At 33.0% G+C, this 15,811-nt stretch overlaps 2 protein-coding genes across 2 annotated transcripts; one reads left to right on the top strand and one right to left on the bottom strand.

Annotated features, from left to right (window-relative positions):
• Positions 1 to 10,318: 10,318 nt before the first annotated feature.
• LOC110723400 lies at positions 10,319 to 11,460 on the top strand. The gene is made up of 2 exons (XM_021902754.1): positions 10,319 to 10,643; positions 10,907 to 11,460. Exon 2 carries the CDS (start codon positions 10,910 to 10,912, stop codon positions 11,387 to 11,389), a length of 480 nt encoding a protein of 159 aa, XP_021758446.1. The 5' UTR covers positions 10,319 to 10,643; positions 10,907 to 10,909; the 3' UTR covers positions 11,390 to 11,460.
• A 473-nt stretch (positions 11,461 to 11,933) lies between these two features.
• Positions 11,934 to 15,161, bottom strand: LOC110723455. Its single transcript, XM_021902813.1, has 4 exons — positions 14,856 to 15,161; positions 13,387 to 14,805; positions 13,140 to 13,283; positions 11,934 to 13,024 (listed from the first exon to the last, which is right to left on the bottom strand). The coding sequence occupies exons 1-4, from the start codon at positions 15,159 to 15,161 to the stop codon at positions 12,029 to 12,031; spliced, it is 2,865 nt and encodes a 954-aa protein (XP_021758505.1). The 3' UTR covers positions 11,934 to 12,028.
• Between the last annotated feature and the right edge of the window lie 650 nt (positions 15,162 to 15,811).

Here is a 15,811-nt window from a genome sequence, read left to right as displayed (position 1 = left end):
TTTATAACAGTTAAATGTTATTATTTAAATTTTTAAAATTTCAAGTAAGCTTTTCAAATCCCCTATCACTTTTTTAATGTACCACTAGTCAATGCACAAATAATTATAATATGATTTTTTTTGTTTTATTACCATTACTACACACCTCTCACCAAAGGTCATTTGACTCATTACCATCTTTATAAATTCACCTCTTGATTAATTCACATTCAGATCTAAAAAGGACCAATTTTTTTAAATTGATAGTGCTTATCATTTGTTTATCCTTAACATTTAAAAACATCCCAAATAACTATTGTAGATGAAGAGTCTCATTCTGTCGACTCTTCAACTAATCCAACATCAACAATTTTGTGTAAACACGATATTCCAGCTAGATTAAAATTATGCAAGAACACCAAAAACGCTTTGAATTTCACAAGTTATAATGTTAACCTGAGATTATTCTTTTGAACTCTTTTAGGAACTTGATTGCGGGTTCTTTGCTTGGGAAGATGAATATAGTGGGAGCGACTCTCGCAGTTTACAAATTCAAATTTTGCGCCTGAAAGAACAACTACTTATGATAAATAATGAATTTGACAAACTTAGTATGGAGAATATGATGCTCAAATCAGAAATTGAACAAGCAAATAAAATGATGGTAGATTTGAAAATATAAAAACAAAAGTCCGAAGAGGTTAATATGAAGTTGATAGCGCAAATCGGTGAAGGTGCCAAGTACAAAGAACTCAAGATTAGGTTGTTACTAGTTAGCTTCTTTATTATTTTATCGCTATTTCTTATGCTTAAGTGGGTGTAATGAAGTTCTAATTGTGTTTCTTTCAAAAAAAAAAAAAAAAGAGGTTCTAATTGTGTTACCTGACCGAATTTGAGTTAAAGCCAATTGTGTCAATTCAGTTTATTTAAAAATCATGTATTTATTATATACTAGTAACAATTTTCCATTTTTAAATGTATTTAGCTTTGCAATAGAATGCAATACATGATCTTAGTTATATAATTTGTAACCTAAACAAGTTAATTTATAACATAAGCCTAATAAATTGTTTTATTGTTGACAACATACCGATTCACGTCTCTTTTTCGTTTTTTAGTTTAATTAATTTTGCAATAGATTGCATTACATGTGACTCCGCCTTACATGACCATAATATTATAATTAGTAACCGAAATATTTTAATTAGTATCAAATTCCTTTTCCTTAGGTTGAATATTTGACAACCTAAGGACTGACATCACTTTTCAAATAGAAAAATTATATACAGACTCAATATCATTTTTCTGTGTACAAATATTATTTACCCAATAAAACATTTATCACCAAATACTATTTCTTTTTTTATTAAAGAAAAAATAATAGTGTGCATTTAATAGTAAACCTATTTCCCAAGAATGTAGTAAGTTTTTTTCCCAAGAAACTTTTATCCTAAAAAAATCATTTTCACAATTTTTCCAAAAGACTTTCCATATTCTAACACATTTAGGTACTTCCCATTTAGGTATGTTGATGAATAACAACATTCACTAACCATTTTTTGAATCAGTTGATACCACATTTACAGTAAATTCAAATAAGAAACAATGTCGAACGTGGAAGACAAGGTTGAAGAAGATGCATAATATCCAGACCATGATGCTTACGGTAAGTGGGATGAAATATTTGAACACGAAATATACCCTAAGATTACAGGATGTTTTGACATCATGAAAGTTCAGCGATTAAATAAACGTTGGAAAGAGAAAGCAGGTTTGAGAATAAACTCCAATAAGGACGTAGACTGGAGTGATCTTGAAAAGATATTATGCCGTACCTCTATGTCATCGTGTCCAGATACACACAAAGCACTTGTAGAGGTTTACAATTGCAGGGTTTGTTCATGGTCGGCGAATTGGAAGACATACGCTTTCAACAAAGGGGTTAAATACTACATCAAAACGCATGGGGGAGTTAAAGAAAGAAGCAATGTTAACAAGGGAAATTATTGGAATCTTATCGTCGAATACCAATTGAAGATGTAGTGATTTTTATCATGTATGGATATTGATGTCTCATTTTTTTATATGTATTTGATTTACTTATCTGCATTGCACTTAGTTTTCGTTAACTGTTTAGATTACTTATCTTTTGTGACGATTATCAGGTAATTGAGATGTCGGAGAATATGTTGTTAAGAAATTTTTACCACATGAACTCTTCCTTTTCGCAATTTCAAGTATAAATTCTTCCTCCACATAATATATTGTATCAATTTGAATAATTTAATTTTGTTTTGTGCTTTAGTATTGCGTATTCTATTACCGTTTGGCTGAATTACTATACTAGATGGTTACGAATTAATATACTCACTCTATAAAATAGATGGTTACTAATTAATTTACTTATTCTAAAACGGTGTGTTAAATGCATATAACTTACTCTAAAACAAATATGGTTACTAATTTAAATACTAATTATATGTACACATATTTAAAATAGAATATTTAGTTAATTATGGAGGTAGTTAAATTTTTAACCTTTTTTGTTTATTTAGTATCGTAGATGTATCTTTAATTTTATACGGATTTTCGATAGCTAAACAAAATATAAAAAAAAAAACAGAACTAGGAAAATATACCAAAGATAAATATCGTATTTTTTAAGGCAAAATAAATAGGGTTGTATACAATTAATCTAGTCATTACAAATTTAAATTATAAATTTATAATTAAGCATTGAATTATAATGACCTTTCCTTTATTACTATAGTGTTGTCCCAAAAGAAACCTGTACAACTTCCAATACTTAGGTCTTTTTATGAAGCCACCAACATTCTAAAAAACAAATCACAATAAAAAATAATTTCAGAGAAAATTAATAGACAAAAAATAAAAAAAACCTTAACTCAAAAGAAAGCTACAAATATGTCATCTTTAGAAGGAAATGAAGAGGAAGGGCCGTACTATCCAGACCACAATGCTTATGGTAAGTGGGATGAGATTTTTGAACAAGAAATCTTTCCTAAAATTTCTGGAATATTTGACCTTATGAAGGTTCAACAATTGAACAAATACTGGATGGAAAAGGCCGGTAAGAAAATAAACAACAAAAATGGTATTGACTGGAGTGGTCTTGAGAAGGTTTGTAGTAGGCCACATAATAGTCTTACTGAGGTTTATAATTGCAGGGAATGTTCATGGAGTGCGAATTGGAAGACTTATGCTTTTAATCTCGGCGTTGAATACTACACCCATACTCATGGTGGCTCCAAAAAAATAACCAATGGTGATAAGGTCTTCTATTGGACGACTATTCTCGATTACCAGTTTCGAAACCGGAAATAACTTTTTGCTACGGAAGTAGATATCCCTTTTCTTTCTTTCTTTGTTTCGTTTTTTATTAAGAGTATGAAGTGCTTGGATTAAGTTTAGTTGGTGAAGAAAGTTTTTGTATTCCTATCGTCTAAGAAATTCGAATGTTATGATTATATCAGGTGTATCTTCATTTATCATTATTGTGGTTAAATTTTGTCAGTTTTTTTATTATTTTTTTTATATATACATATATTTTTTATTGTTTCGTACATATTAACAAGGATCGACAATCAGATTTCCGCTACTAATCCTTTCAAGTTCTATGCATCACCTATGTGACTGTGTACTATTTTATAATCACTTCAATGTAACATACTTGGTTTGTAAATCAAATTCTTTTACTCAAAAATGTTCATATGTTAAATTTGATAGAAGTATTTATCGAGTATTACACAAAAAGTTAAGCTTGTATAGTTTACTTAACCACTTTGTATTGCTTCATCAAGAAAATATATAATTTTGAATTGATAATTTATGTTAGCATAGGAGTATAGGATCCTTAAATAAATATATTATGTATAAGAAATTTAATAACACTTTAAGACAAGATTACTAGTAATGTGTTACATACTTTGTGATAATCGACCCCAAGTACATACGATTATGTCTTTCAGATTCGAAAATGGGTTGTTTATGAAATTGTGAAGAAAACATAAAGTAGAAGAATATAAAAAATTTTGTCACACATGGAAAAAATATAATAATTTATAGAGTTGGTGTGATATCATTGATAGTTCTTAACCGTTGCTACACTTTTTGAAATGAATATAAAATAATGTAAAATTTTTTATTAAGCTTATTAATAAGATTAATTACTTCGTATTACATAGTTAACATTTATAGCGTGGGTGTTATCAAAACATGTTACACGGTTACTAAATATTAAACTTTTAATAGTTTGAATATATACACACTAGTTTTGTGTTACTAATTTAATGTGTATATTAAATTTAAACCTTTTTTAGTTAGAATATATATAATATATATTGTATTAATAATTAAACGTACAACAATATAATAATCCTTATAAAATGTATTTTGTTTTTTACATTTAAATAAATAATGCTTTAGGATATTACTAAACACTATATATTCCTCGCTATGTGGGTGTAATCGTTATTCTATCTTATATTCAAAATTAGTCAATAGGAATACCGAAAGTTCCCTATTTTTCTATATTGCATTTTATTGTCATTTCATCCCCATTTCCAAAATGGATCCACAGTCTATTTACTACCCAAACCACAGTGCATATGGTAAATGGGATGAGATTTTTGAAGAGAAAATATTTCCAAAGATAAGTGGAACCATTGATATCATGAATATGCAACATTTGAACAAGTATTGGAAGGATAAGGCTGGGATCAGAATCAACAAGACTGAAGACATCGATTGGAGTCAACTTGAAAGTTGCTGTTGCAAACCCTTATTTCGTTGCACTAAAGGACACAAGACAATTAACGAGCTTAGGAGCTGCGACGAATGTGGGTGGACAGGAAATTGGAGGATGAAGGTTTTCCGACGAGGTGTCGATTACTACGTCAAAACTCACGGTGGCATGAAAAAGAGACCAAATTACCAGTCGTGGCCTGGCAAGAGTTTTATGTTAGTGGGCAAAAATTTTTAAGGACGATGTTGTTTCATAACAAGTTTATATGGTGAATCATGACTAATGTTAGTGTTCTAAATATTACCTATGTTTATGTTTTTATATTCTACTTGGAAGACAATGTTATTGAACAAATTACTTTTAATTTATGGCGTTTAGTTAGTCCACATATGAGACATGATTTATTTATTTTATTATATTATTTAACGACCTATAACTGACGATATGAAAATTTCAATTTAAATAAATACTGAACTTACAGTTATACACCAGATTTTTTATTATTATGGGATATTTTATGACATTATATGTTGCTTTTTATTTTTGGAAGAAAATAAGAATTCAATCTGATTATATTAATAACTACAACTTGATAAAATATAATATTGATTTTTATTATCACATATAAGAAATAATTTAATTAAAGTTCTTTATGAAAAAATATTCGTAAAGGTTTTTGCAGACAATGAGTACAAATCTATTTAAAAGTGAAACAATTTTTATCGAAAAATAAAGTTAATTGATCAACCATAACATTATTTCATGTTATATTTATATATATATAAATTAAATTACAAAAAACCCAGTAAAAATTAAATTAATGTCGTTTCACATACCCAATATTATATTAAGTTTCTATTATACTACCAAAAATTAAAATTATTGAAAAGGAAACTATAATATTTCTTGCATATATCAATAAAAAAAGTGCTTGGAAACATCAAATTTGTTCATAAAAAATGTGAAAGCTGTCTATAGTCCCAATGCAGAAGTTAAAGCTCGATGCATTAACAGTAACTAATCCAGTAACTCAACCTACTTACTAGAGTAAACTTACCCTAAACCTGGCGGGGATTGGTGAATAGTGAAATATTTAGCAATAAGTAGTTAGGTGTTACCAATTATATATGTTTTTTTTGCATGTTCCTCTCTAACATAAGTGATCCTAGTTACTGGGATATTGGGGTTGATTAAAATAATAAATAAATTCAAGAGTTTTGGCGGGTAATATCGAAATGGCGGGAAAAACACAAGTCCTTAGGTTAGATTTGTCACTTATAAATAAGTCTTATGTGATGAAGAAAACATATCAACTCAAAACGAAAACAAATTCACAAGGGTACTCCTTATTTGCATATTGCATACATAATCATATTCGCTCTTCTACTTCGTCAAGTAGCTCCCACAATGGTTAGGCGCAGCAAGAGATGTTTGGGTAAATTCTTATCCTTTGCTAAATATAGAATTAGTTTATTACTTTGAAGTAACTTGTATTACTTATTTTATTCTTGCTTGTAGCTCCACGAATGACCAAGAAGGTGAAAGAAGAGCTAGAGCGCACTAGGGAGAAAATTTACAATCGGATATTCATGCGAGAAGTTATTTCAACCATTGGTCCACAAGAGGCTGTTGTGCTAGTGAACCGAGTGGGTGAAGCTCCTTATGTTGAGAAGCTCTATGAGGAGGAAATACAACACTATGAACTAAACCAATTCTCCTTCCGCGCCATGCCGAAAAACTCAAAAGGTGAAATTATACAGTTTGTGCCGGAAGTAGATGATCGACTAGTCAAATCTGAACCATACGAAAGTGGGGATGAGGATCAAATATGTCCCAAGAAGTTTAAGAAGATTAAGTTCATTGACCTCTTAAACGAAGACTAAACATTATAGGGCTTTGCGTATATTAGATTCTAGTCTCTAATTTAAGTTTATTCCTCTACTACCTTTATGTAGGGTTGCAAAAGGAGTCTTCAATGAAATTATGTTTCTATGTTGGAATTAAATATATGATGTTTTATGAAAGGATTACATGAGTTGGAATTATTTTTTATTGTCTAACAAAATAGATTCTAATTATTATATCATTTTTTTAAAAAAAATATTACAGAAAAGACAAAAACTTATTGAAGATTGTAAATAATTAAAAAAAATCATAAAAAAAACTTTATTAAATAAAAATAATTTATTTATAAACAAATAGCTGAACCATATGGAATTAAGGACAACGCTAAACAACAGTCATTTCCCATCAATAATAACAAAAATAATAATAAGGGGTCATCATACTACTATTACAAATTATAATAATTTATGTACATCTTACAATTATGTATCCATGGGATTAAAAAACGGGGATACAAATAATATATATTAAATTAGTAACTAAATCATGGGATGAAAATTCCCATGATGTACATGGTATAGTAATACGTAAAAAGCTGACGAAATACATATTAAATTAGTAACTGAAAAATATAATTTAGTAAAACAAAATTGTTCTTTAGTTTTTGACAATTATGTTAATAAGGCTAGAAACCATTAATGTTGAATATTCAATTTTTCATTATAAAAAATAAAATAATAATAGATTACCAAAGAGAAAAAATGATACCGTGATTGTTTTTTTTAAAAAAACCACCAACACCGAGATATCTATTTATTAAAAGTGTATTTTATAGTAGTCCCAAGATATCTTTACGAATTCCAACAATGTATAGGTCTTTTCATGTACCAAGCAAACATAAATAAAATATGAGATGAAGAACAACTTCCATTCACCTCACTAATACTCACTTATTTTTACAGCTAATTAAATTAAGAAACAATGTCGAACGTGGAAGACAAGGTTGAGGAAGATGAATACTACCTAGACCATGAAGCTTATGGTAAGTGGGAAGAGATATTCGAAAGCGAGATCTACCCAAAAATTACTGGAAGTTTTGAGATCATGAAACTTCAACAATTGAACAAATATTGGATGCACAAGGCAGGTATGAGAATCAATTCCAACAAGGACGTTGATTGGACCGACCTTAAGAAGATATTAGACAAAACCCAGCCGGCTTGTGTAGATACGTACAATACCCGGAAGGAGGTTAACGACTGCTGGGCTTGTTCTTGGTCGACAATGGGGAATAATTTCTCTTTCAATGAAGGGATTAAGTACTACACCATCACTTATGGGGGCTTGAAAGCAAAAACAAAGGGTCAACTTAGTTTTTATCGGGAGCTTCTTCTCGAATACCAATTGAGGAGGAATTCGAAATCAAGGATTATTGCATTTTAAAGTGTCATTTTCTTTATGTGTTAAGTTAATATTATAAGTGTGCTTTCATTTTCTGCATCAAGTTTAGTTTCTTTATTTGTTTCCTTACCCGTTTTTTGTGATGACTCTAAACAATTTAAGAGGCTGGTTTAGTCGTTGTAATGAGTTTGTTATCAACATGAACTATTCCATTATGCAATGTCAATTGTTACTACTTTATTTTAATAGATATTCAATTTGAATCTAATCCTGGTATTTTTGTTTTATTGTTTTGACGTTTTTTAATTTAATTTTTGTTTTAAACTTGTGTTTATATAAACCGATTATCAAACACATACATTTCGGTTAAATAAGGACATCACTTTATTTAGGATGAAATTATATATCATGAATAATTTCCAAATAACGACTAACGTAAAAATACAATATATACAGGACTTTTTTCAAACTCTATCTTCATTAACACAATGTTCAACTACTAATTAATTATTTTAGGATACCAGTGATACAATACATGGTACCAAACAAATAACAATCGTCTATTGATTTATTTAAAAGCCAAACCTCGCGTAACGTAAAGTAACATAATTCATTCAGATCATTTCAACATAAATAACATAATTGAAAAAAATTCATTCAGATCATTTCATCATAAATAACATAATTGAACAAAATTCATTCAGATCATTTCAACAAGAATATTATTATTCATTTTTAATTCAACAATTCGAATACACCACATAGATAAAAGTAAACGAAAAATTCAACATAACAATCATCATCTACCCATTAGCTAAGGTTCCTCCCACCAAATAACAAGATTGGTAGTTTATATCATTCCTCCGAAATAAAGCATTCTTCTTGCCCATGATATATAACGACTGTAATTTATAGTGCCACCATTGGAGTTGACAAAGAAATCTACCGCTCGATTGAAAACTTTGGCCCTCCAGTTTGCTGTAAACCAACAGTCGATGCAGTCACGTACTGCCCCAATGTTTGAGTGACTTACCTGACATTGCAAGAGAGGGTGCAGCAGAATTTTTCAAGTTCGCTCCAGTCAATGTCTTCATTCCTATTGATTCTAGACCCTACCTTTTCCTCCCAATGCTTATTGAGGGCTTGAATCTTCAGAAGTTCAAAGATTCCATTGATTCTAGGATAGATCTCTTCTTCAAATATAACATCCCATTCTGAAAAAGCATCGTGATCTGGAGTGTGGGCTTGTTGATTGGGCTCCATGGGGTTGTGTTAACCTATAAAACCAAAGAAAATAACATAGGTGAAACGTAACATATTGTATACACTTCACTATTCACTTTTATACCAAGGCTTTACAACCTTTGCTATTCTTTAAATATTGGTATAGTTACCTTGTTAATGTAATTTATTGGATGAAGTTAGTCTCTTAGTATTCTGTTAATTTAATATTATTTAATTTAATTGAATTTTGAAATAATTCATTGTACCTTGTACTACATTCATTGGCTAACTATTTTGAATTTGGATACTTTTTAACTTTTGAATTGGCATTGACTAACTATATGTATTTCTCAAGTTCGATCCAGTCAGTTCCTTAAGACTTTTAATAGCTAAATTATCCATTTTGTTTATAAATAATTTCATGAATCAGCATCATTGTTACTAATTATTAATGTTATATAATCTACATTTTTTCTAAAAACATATGTTGTTATTAATTAATGTACTAAAAAATGAAAAAAGATGGGGTTTGGGGTACAAATAATAATAATAATAATTACAATAACAAATAATAATAATAATAATAATAATAATAATAATAATAATAAAATTTATTATAGGTTGTATGACTTTTGTTTTTGAGATATAATAATAATAATAATAATAATAATAATAATAGTAAACTCATGAAGAAATTGACAAATATATATTTCACTTTTTAATTGTTAGAAGGTGATCCATCGACAAGAGTTATATTATATTCGTTGTTATTTTGCTTGTGTATGACACTTTGAGATCTTACTTAGACTAAATGATTATTTCAATTGCTAAAAACTTAATATTGCTAAGATTTTCCATTTTGTTTATAACTAATTTCATGAATTAGAAATTCCTGTTACTAATTACAAAAGTTATTAAATTAAAGTTTTTCTCTTGCAAGTACATGGTTACTAATTAATATACTAACATATTAAACAAAAAAGGGGTGAGTAAGGGGGGGGGGGGGTGGGATTAATAATAATAATAATAATAATAATAATAATAATAAGGATATTTTGGATTTTAACACCTTACAAAAGGCTGAAAATGTTTTTTAACACCCCCCAAAAAAAAAACTTTTATTTTAACACCTCCCAAAAATATAAAAGTTGGAAGTTAACACCAAAATCCATCTTCCGTTAACAGAACTGTTAGTGGGGCCCACCCCAACGGATATATTTTTAAAAGATCTGTATATAAGAACCATTCTTCCACGATTCTTGCACGATATATAAGAACCATTCTTGCACGATTCTCCCCCAATGAACGAAATCGTTGTTCTTATTGAATAGCAGCAGCGCATTGCATTGTTGCACGATACTTGAAACAATTCTTTCACGATTCTTCCACGATTTTTGAGAAGAGGAACAGATTGAAGCTGCTGAAACAGGTGAGTGCGGTCAATTGTTCGGTTGTTTGGTAATTATGGTTTAAATTCTCTTCAATTATTATTTGCAATTGTTTCGTACTCAGATTAATGGTTGGATTATGTTATGTACGCATCTAAATGCCCAATTGCGAAATTAGGGTTCGTCAGAAATTGAATTTGGGGCTTTTCGTATTATGAAATTAAAAATGAATTTTGTTGCTGTCAATGTTAATTCGTCAGTGTACAAATCTGTAAATGTGACTGTCGATCTAAAATTGATGCAGATTATGTCGTTTGTTAGCTCTTCCCCTCCTGAGGCCAGAAAATGTAAGTGTGGTGTGCCAATGGCCAAGCTCACTAGCTGGACAAGGGAGAATCCAGGCAGGAAGTTCATATCATGTAAGTTTTATGACCCAATAACAGAAACAAGGGGTTGCAAAGCTTTCGAATGGGTTGATCAACCTGATGGAACAGATTGGCAAACAGGGGTTATCAACAACCTGTTGTTGGATAAGAAGCTGCTAAAGGGTGAAGTTAATGAATTGAAAAGGGAAGTTGATGAAATCAGTGGCCAAAGGAGGTGCCTACTTAATGAAGTTGATAATTTGAAGATGAGATGCAAGGCCTTGAACGCTGACAGGAAGAGAATGAACAGGGAGTGCAATGAAGGGAAGGTGTCTTCAATCAGCTGTTTTGGTTGGGTGGGCATGGCCATTTGTATAGGTTTGTCAATGGGTGTAATTTTCCTAATGGCTAGGGGTGTGTAATAGTAAGCTGTATTAAGTAGTTATAATTTCTTGTAATGACTTGAAGTGTTATAAATATGTCTTTTAATCAACCTATTTATGCCTTGTCTAAGTTCCTATTTATGCCTTGTCTTTTAATCAACCTATTTAAACATGTGAAACATTAAAACATGGGAAATATGTGAAACACTAAGATAGTTCAAGTACAGGTTGACAAAAGAACCTTACTTCAACATGTTTCAATGGCAATCAAAGCCATGCAACCATTACAATTCAATATCTAATTGTTCAAATTTGTTAAGGGAAGCCACTAAAAAACTAGCAAGTTACATAACCAGTCATGAGTACATAATAAAAGTTTGAAATTGTTCAACAGACATAATGTTTGATATCCAGCATGAGTACATCACTGAGTAAGGTTGTTGAGGGATTGCAGCCTGGCCCTTGTTACAACACCTGTGGCTGTTGTAGGCTGACTTGAGGAAGACCTTGTCTTTCTTTTTGGTTGGCTTGAGGCAGGCTGACTTGAGGAAGGCTGAGCTGAGGATGGCTGACTAGAGGATGGCTGAGCTGAGGAATGCTTAGCTGAGGAAGACTGTGGCTGTGGGCGCTTGCTGAATGGCAGACAACCTTCTTGCTCTTGAGGAAACTTTTTGTTTCCTATGCTGTTTGGTCCAGCCCCAATTGCACTCTATGACATGCATATAAAAATAAAAAGTCAATGGAAAAGACACATACATATATAAAACAAAGGGGGAGTTGGTGTAATGCTTGTGTTACCTTTTTAGCAGCCCTAATCTCTTTCTTCTTCCTCTCCTCCACCATCCAAGGAGTGTTCAGTGGGGGTCTGCCTGCTGACTTTATCAGCTCTGTAGCTGGTGCAGCAGGTACTTTGCAAGTCTTGGCATAATGCCTATATCCCCCACAGTTGCTGCATTGCTTCTTCCTCTTGGTACTTGCCTGACCACCTGAAGAAGAACATTCTCCTGGCTCAAGCTTCCTTTTTTTGCTCTTTGGTCTCCCAGGTTGCACCTTAACAGAAGGGGGTAGTGGTTCCCTCATTCTGACTCTCTCCCAGTGCTTTGGGCCAGGCATTGGTTGGACAGCTGGTTCATAAGCAGACCTGTATGTGTCCATGGTATAGTATGGGTCAACAACAGCCTCTATGTCACCCCTCATATCCAATATGCAGGCATAAGCATGAACACATGGAATGCCAGTGAGTTCCCAATGGTAACATGTGCAGGTCTCCTTGTCCAAATCAACCAACACCTGGTCATCCTTCAGCTGCACCTCAAATGTATTCCCTCTGGATGGCTGCACCACACAGGACCTAGCCACAAAGTCTATCCTCCCCAGAACATGCCTCACATATGGCACTAAGTTGTGTGTAATTGTTTTTGAATCCTCCCACTTTTCATTATTCCTGTTCATAATATACCTCCTCATCCATTCCATTTGGGTGAGGATAGGTTTATCTCTGGCAGGCCTAATGACTGCATTGAAAGTCTCACACATGTTGTTCAACAACATGTTGGACTTGCAGTTTGGTGTGAATGCATGTCTAGACCAATGGTGGGGAGGAATGTTGATTAAATACTCATATGCCTCTTCATCGAGGAATTTGATAGACTCCATGGCAATTTCATGCTCAAACTGACATATAAAAGCATACCAGAAATCACACCAAGCATATACAAGCTAACCAATATAAAAACACACCAACAGTCATATAAAAGCATAGGCTAGCTTCAACAATCAATAAACTTACAATGGTGGTGGCCCTAGCTGCTCTCCAAAACAGCTCCTTAAAGGTTGATCCAGTGAAGTTGAGCTTGAAGTTAGCCCAAATATGCCTCACACAAAACCTTTGCTCAGCTTTGGGAATAACATCAGCCATTGCTTTAATCAAACCCTACCAAATGCAGACAAAAGTATAATCATCAGTCAATCACATACATACACATGAAAACTTAGAAATTGAACCTAAATAGTTAAGAGGGAAACAGAAGCATTACCTTTTGCCTGTCAGACATGATGGTCAGCCCAGCTCCTTGATCATGTGTGAACATTGACATAAGGGATTCCAAGAACCAACCCCAAGTTTCCTGGTTTTCAATCTCCACTGTGGCCCAAGCTAGAGGAAACAAGTTGTTATTCCCATCCTTAGCAACTGCCACCAGAATTTGCCCAGGAAAGGCACCCTTGAGGTGACAACCATCCAACCCTATTAAAGGCCTACAACCCTTTGCAAATCCATCTCTCAATGGCCTTAAACAGATGAACATCCTCATGAACAATGGTGGCTCTGGCCTGTCAATACCATCAACAACAACATTGCACCCTGAACCAGGGTTGTACTTCATCACAGCTTTCCCATAATCCCACACCCTAGCATACTGCTCCCTAGCTGAACCAAATATCAGTAGTTTTGCCCTACACCTAGCTAGCCATGCCTTATAGTAACTCACATCAACTCCTAAATCATTCAAAATCCTAGCCCTAATCTCCTTAATTCTCCAACCAGGGTTACTCCTAAACTCTTCTAAATACCTCTCTGCTATGTATTCAGCAGTAAGCATCTTGTTCTTCTTTACTCTGAAGCAGGAATGGTCTAAATTCAAGGTTTTGATTTGCCAAGTTTGCTGCTTAACAAGTTTTGATGCAAACACCTTGAACTGACACTTTACCCCCCCCCCCACACATGTACAAGCAGGCATTCTACAAGTGTAGCTATTGAACTCACAGCCACATCTATATCTACACTGAACTGTAATCCTTTTACTGTCATTATGCAAGTAGTAGAACTCATACCTGTTTTGAATGGCATGAAGTCTTAAGGCCCTCCTCAAGACTGAAGCATTACTGAATTTCTGATTTAACTTCAACTTGATTGGGTTGTCAAAGTCCACATCAGCATTAAACCAAGGAGCATAGTCCTGTTCCTCATCAGATCCACACAAACTCCTTGAATCATCTGAATCAGCATCACTTTCTGGATTCACCTTCGGTTTTCCAACATCCAAATCATTTCTCAACTCTACTCTCTTATCTTTGCCAACCCTGTCATCTACTGCACTCTCCAAACCTTTCCTAAGGCTCTTGTTCACTTTGGCCAAGATCTCCTTTGACCCTTCAATATACCATTCCTCATCCCCTTCATCAAATTCTTCTTCACCAGGTTCCCAATCTTGTCCCTCATCACTCAAATCTGAACTTGAATAACCAGATCCTTCACATCCATCATCCTTTTCTTCATCAAACCTCAACACTTTAGCATTAGCTGAGGCTTTCCTAGGTGGACTCTCCTCCCTTTGTTCAGTTTCTGTCTTCTTAAACCTAGGGCTCCTCCTAATAGTCGATGTATTTGAACTTTCTACCTTCTTATCCTTTTTTTTGTCTTTGCAGGATTGGGTTGGGCCTCTTGTATGGGCTGACTAGGAGCTTCTGTTGTTACAAAAACCTCAACATACCCCTCTTCATTTACTGTCTCCAAAAGGCCCTTAACCTCTTCACTGTTAACTAGTTCCCTTTTCCCAGTGTTAAAGGTTTTCCCCTTCTGCCTATACCAACAGCTGTAATGCATAGGCACATCCATATCACCATTAACAAAACCATGAATTGCAGCTGTTCTAATCAAATGCACATCCAACTTAGATACTTGAACCTTCCTCTTCCAGTAACACCAACCACCACACCAACACAGCAGCTGCCTGTTTTTGGTTACTCTTTTAGGGACAAAAGCACCTCCCACTCTAAGGCAGATGTCAACCAAACTATCCTTGTCACCCATTATCTACCCACCAGTGAAAAACATATAAAACATATTAAAAGCCATGTAACTATACATGCACAATACGAATAAACAAATCCATCACAGCCACACAAACAAACACATAAAAAAATTGAAAATAAACATATACAAGCCAATGTAGGTGCTCAGTAACATAAATTAATCAACAAACCACACTTGCTAGTTTAATTAACAATAAACCACCTTAATTAATCTCTACTTTCAATTACGAAATCCAATTAACCTAAGTCGCATAGTCAGTTACAGAAATTGATTTATCAAGGCTTTCCTACTGTGGTCCCAAAATTTACCCTAATTACCCAATTATTGCAAGGTTTACAGCAATGAAGCACCAGTAATTGACGAAATTGCTATCAAAGGAGAGCAATTTTACCTTATTTTCTGTGAATTTCAAGCGGCTTTCGCACTTTTGTAGTTGAAGAAGATGATGAAGAAACCCTCCTGAGCTTATCTTCTCCAACGTTGACACCACCCTACACTCCACTTCTCAGCCAAGATCTCCTTTGGTTCAAAAGCGAAATCAATGAAGGTTCAGAAAGAATTCAATGCAGAAGGTTGCTGCGAATTCAATGAAGAAAGAAGTTTCGTGTTTTGCTGGGTGAAAATTGAAGTTCAAGCCAATTTGTGGG

This window comes from Chenopodium quinoa, unplaced genomic scaffold (genome assembly GCF_001683475.1).
Source record: "Chenopodium quinoa cultivar QQ74 unplaced genomic scaffold, ASM168347v1, whole genome shotgun sequence".
NCBI classification, from domain to species: Eukaryota; Viridiplantae; Streptophyta; class Magnoliopsida; order Caryophyllales; family Amaranthaceae; genus Chenopodium; species Chenopodium quinoa.
Note: the sequence above shows the minus strand (reverse complement) of the source record. Positions and strands in the feature narration are given on the sequence as shown.

Coding starts and splice junctions, on each gene's coding strand:
- LOC110723400 (XM_021902754.1), top strand. CDS start 10,910: ATGTCGTTTGTTAGCTCTTCCCCTCCTGAGGCCAGAAAATGTAAGTGT.
- LOC110723455 (XM_021902813.1), bottom strand. CDS start 15,161: ATGGGTGACAAGGATAGTTTGGTTGACATCTGCCTTAGAGTGGGAGGT. Junction 13,284..13,386: donor TCATGTCTGACAGGCAAAAG/GTAATGCTTCTG, acceptor TGCATTTGGTAG/GGTTTGATTAAAGCAATGGC. Junction 13,025..13,139: donor CAGCTAGGGCCACCACCATT/GTAAGTTTATTG, acceptor TTTATATGTCAG/TTTGAGCATGAAATTGCCAT.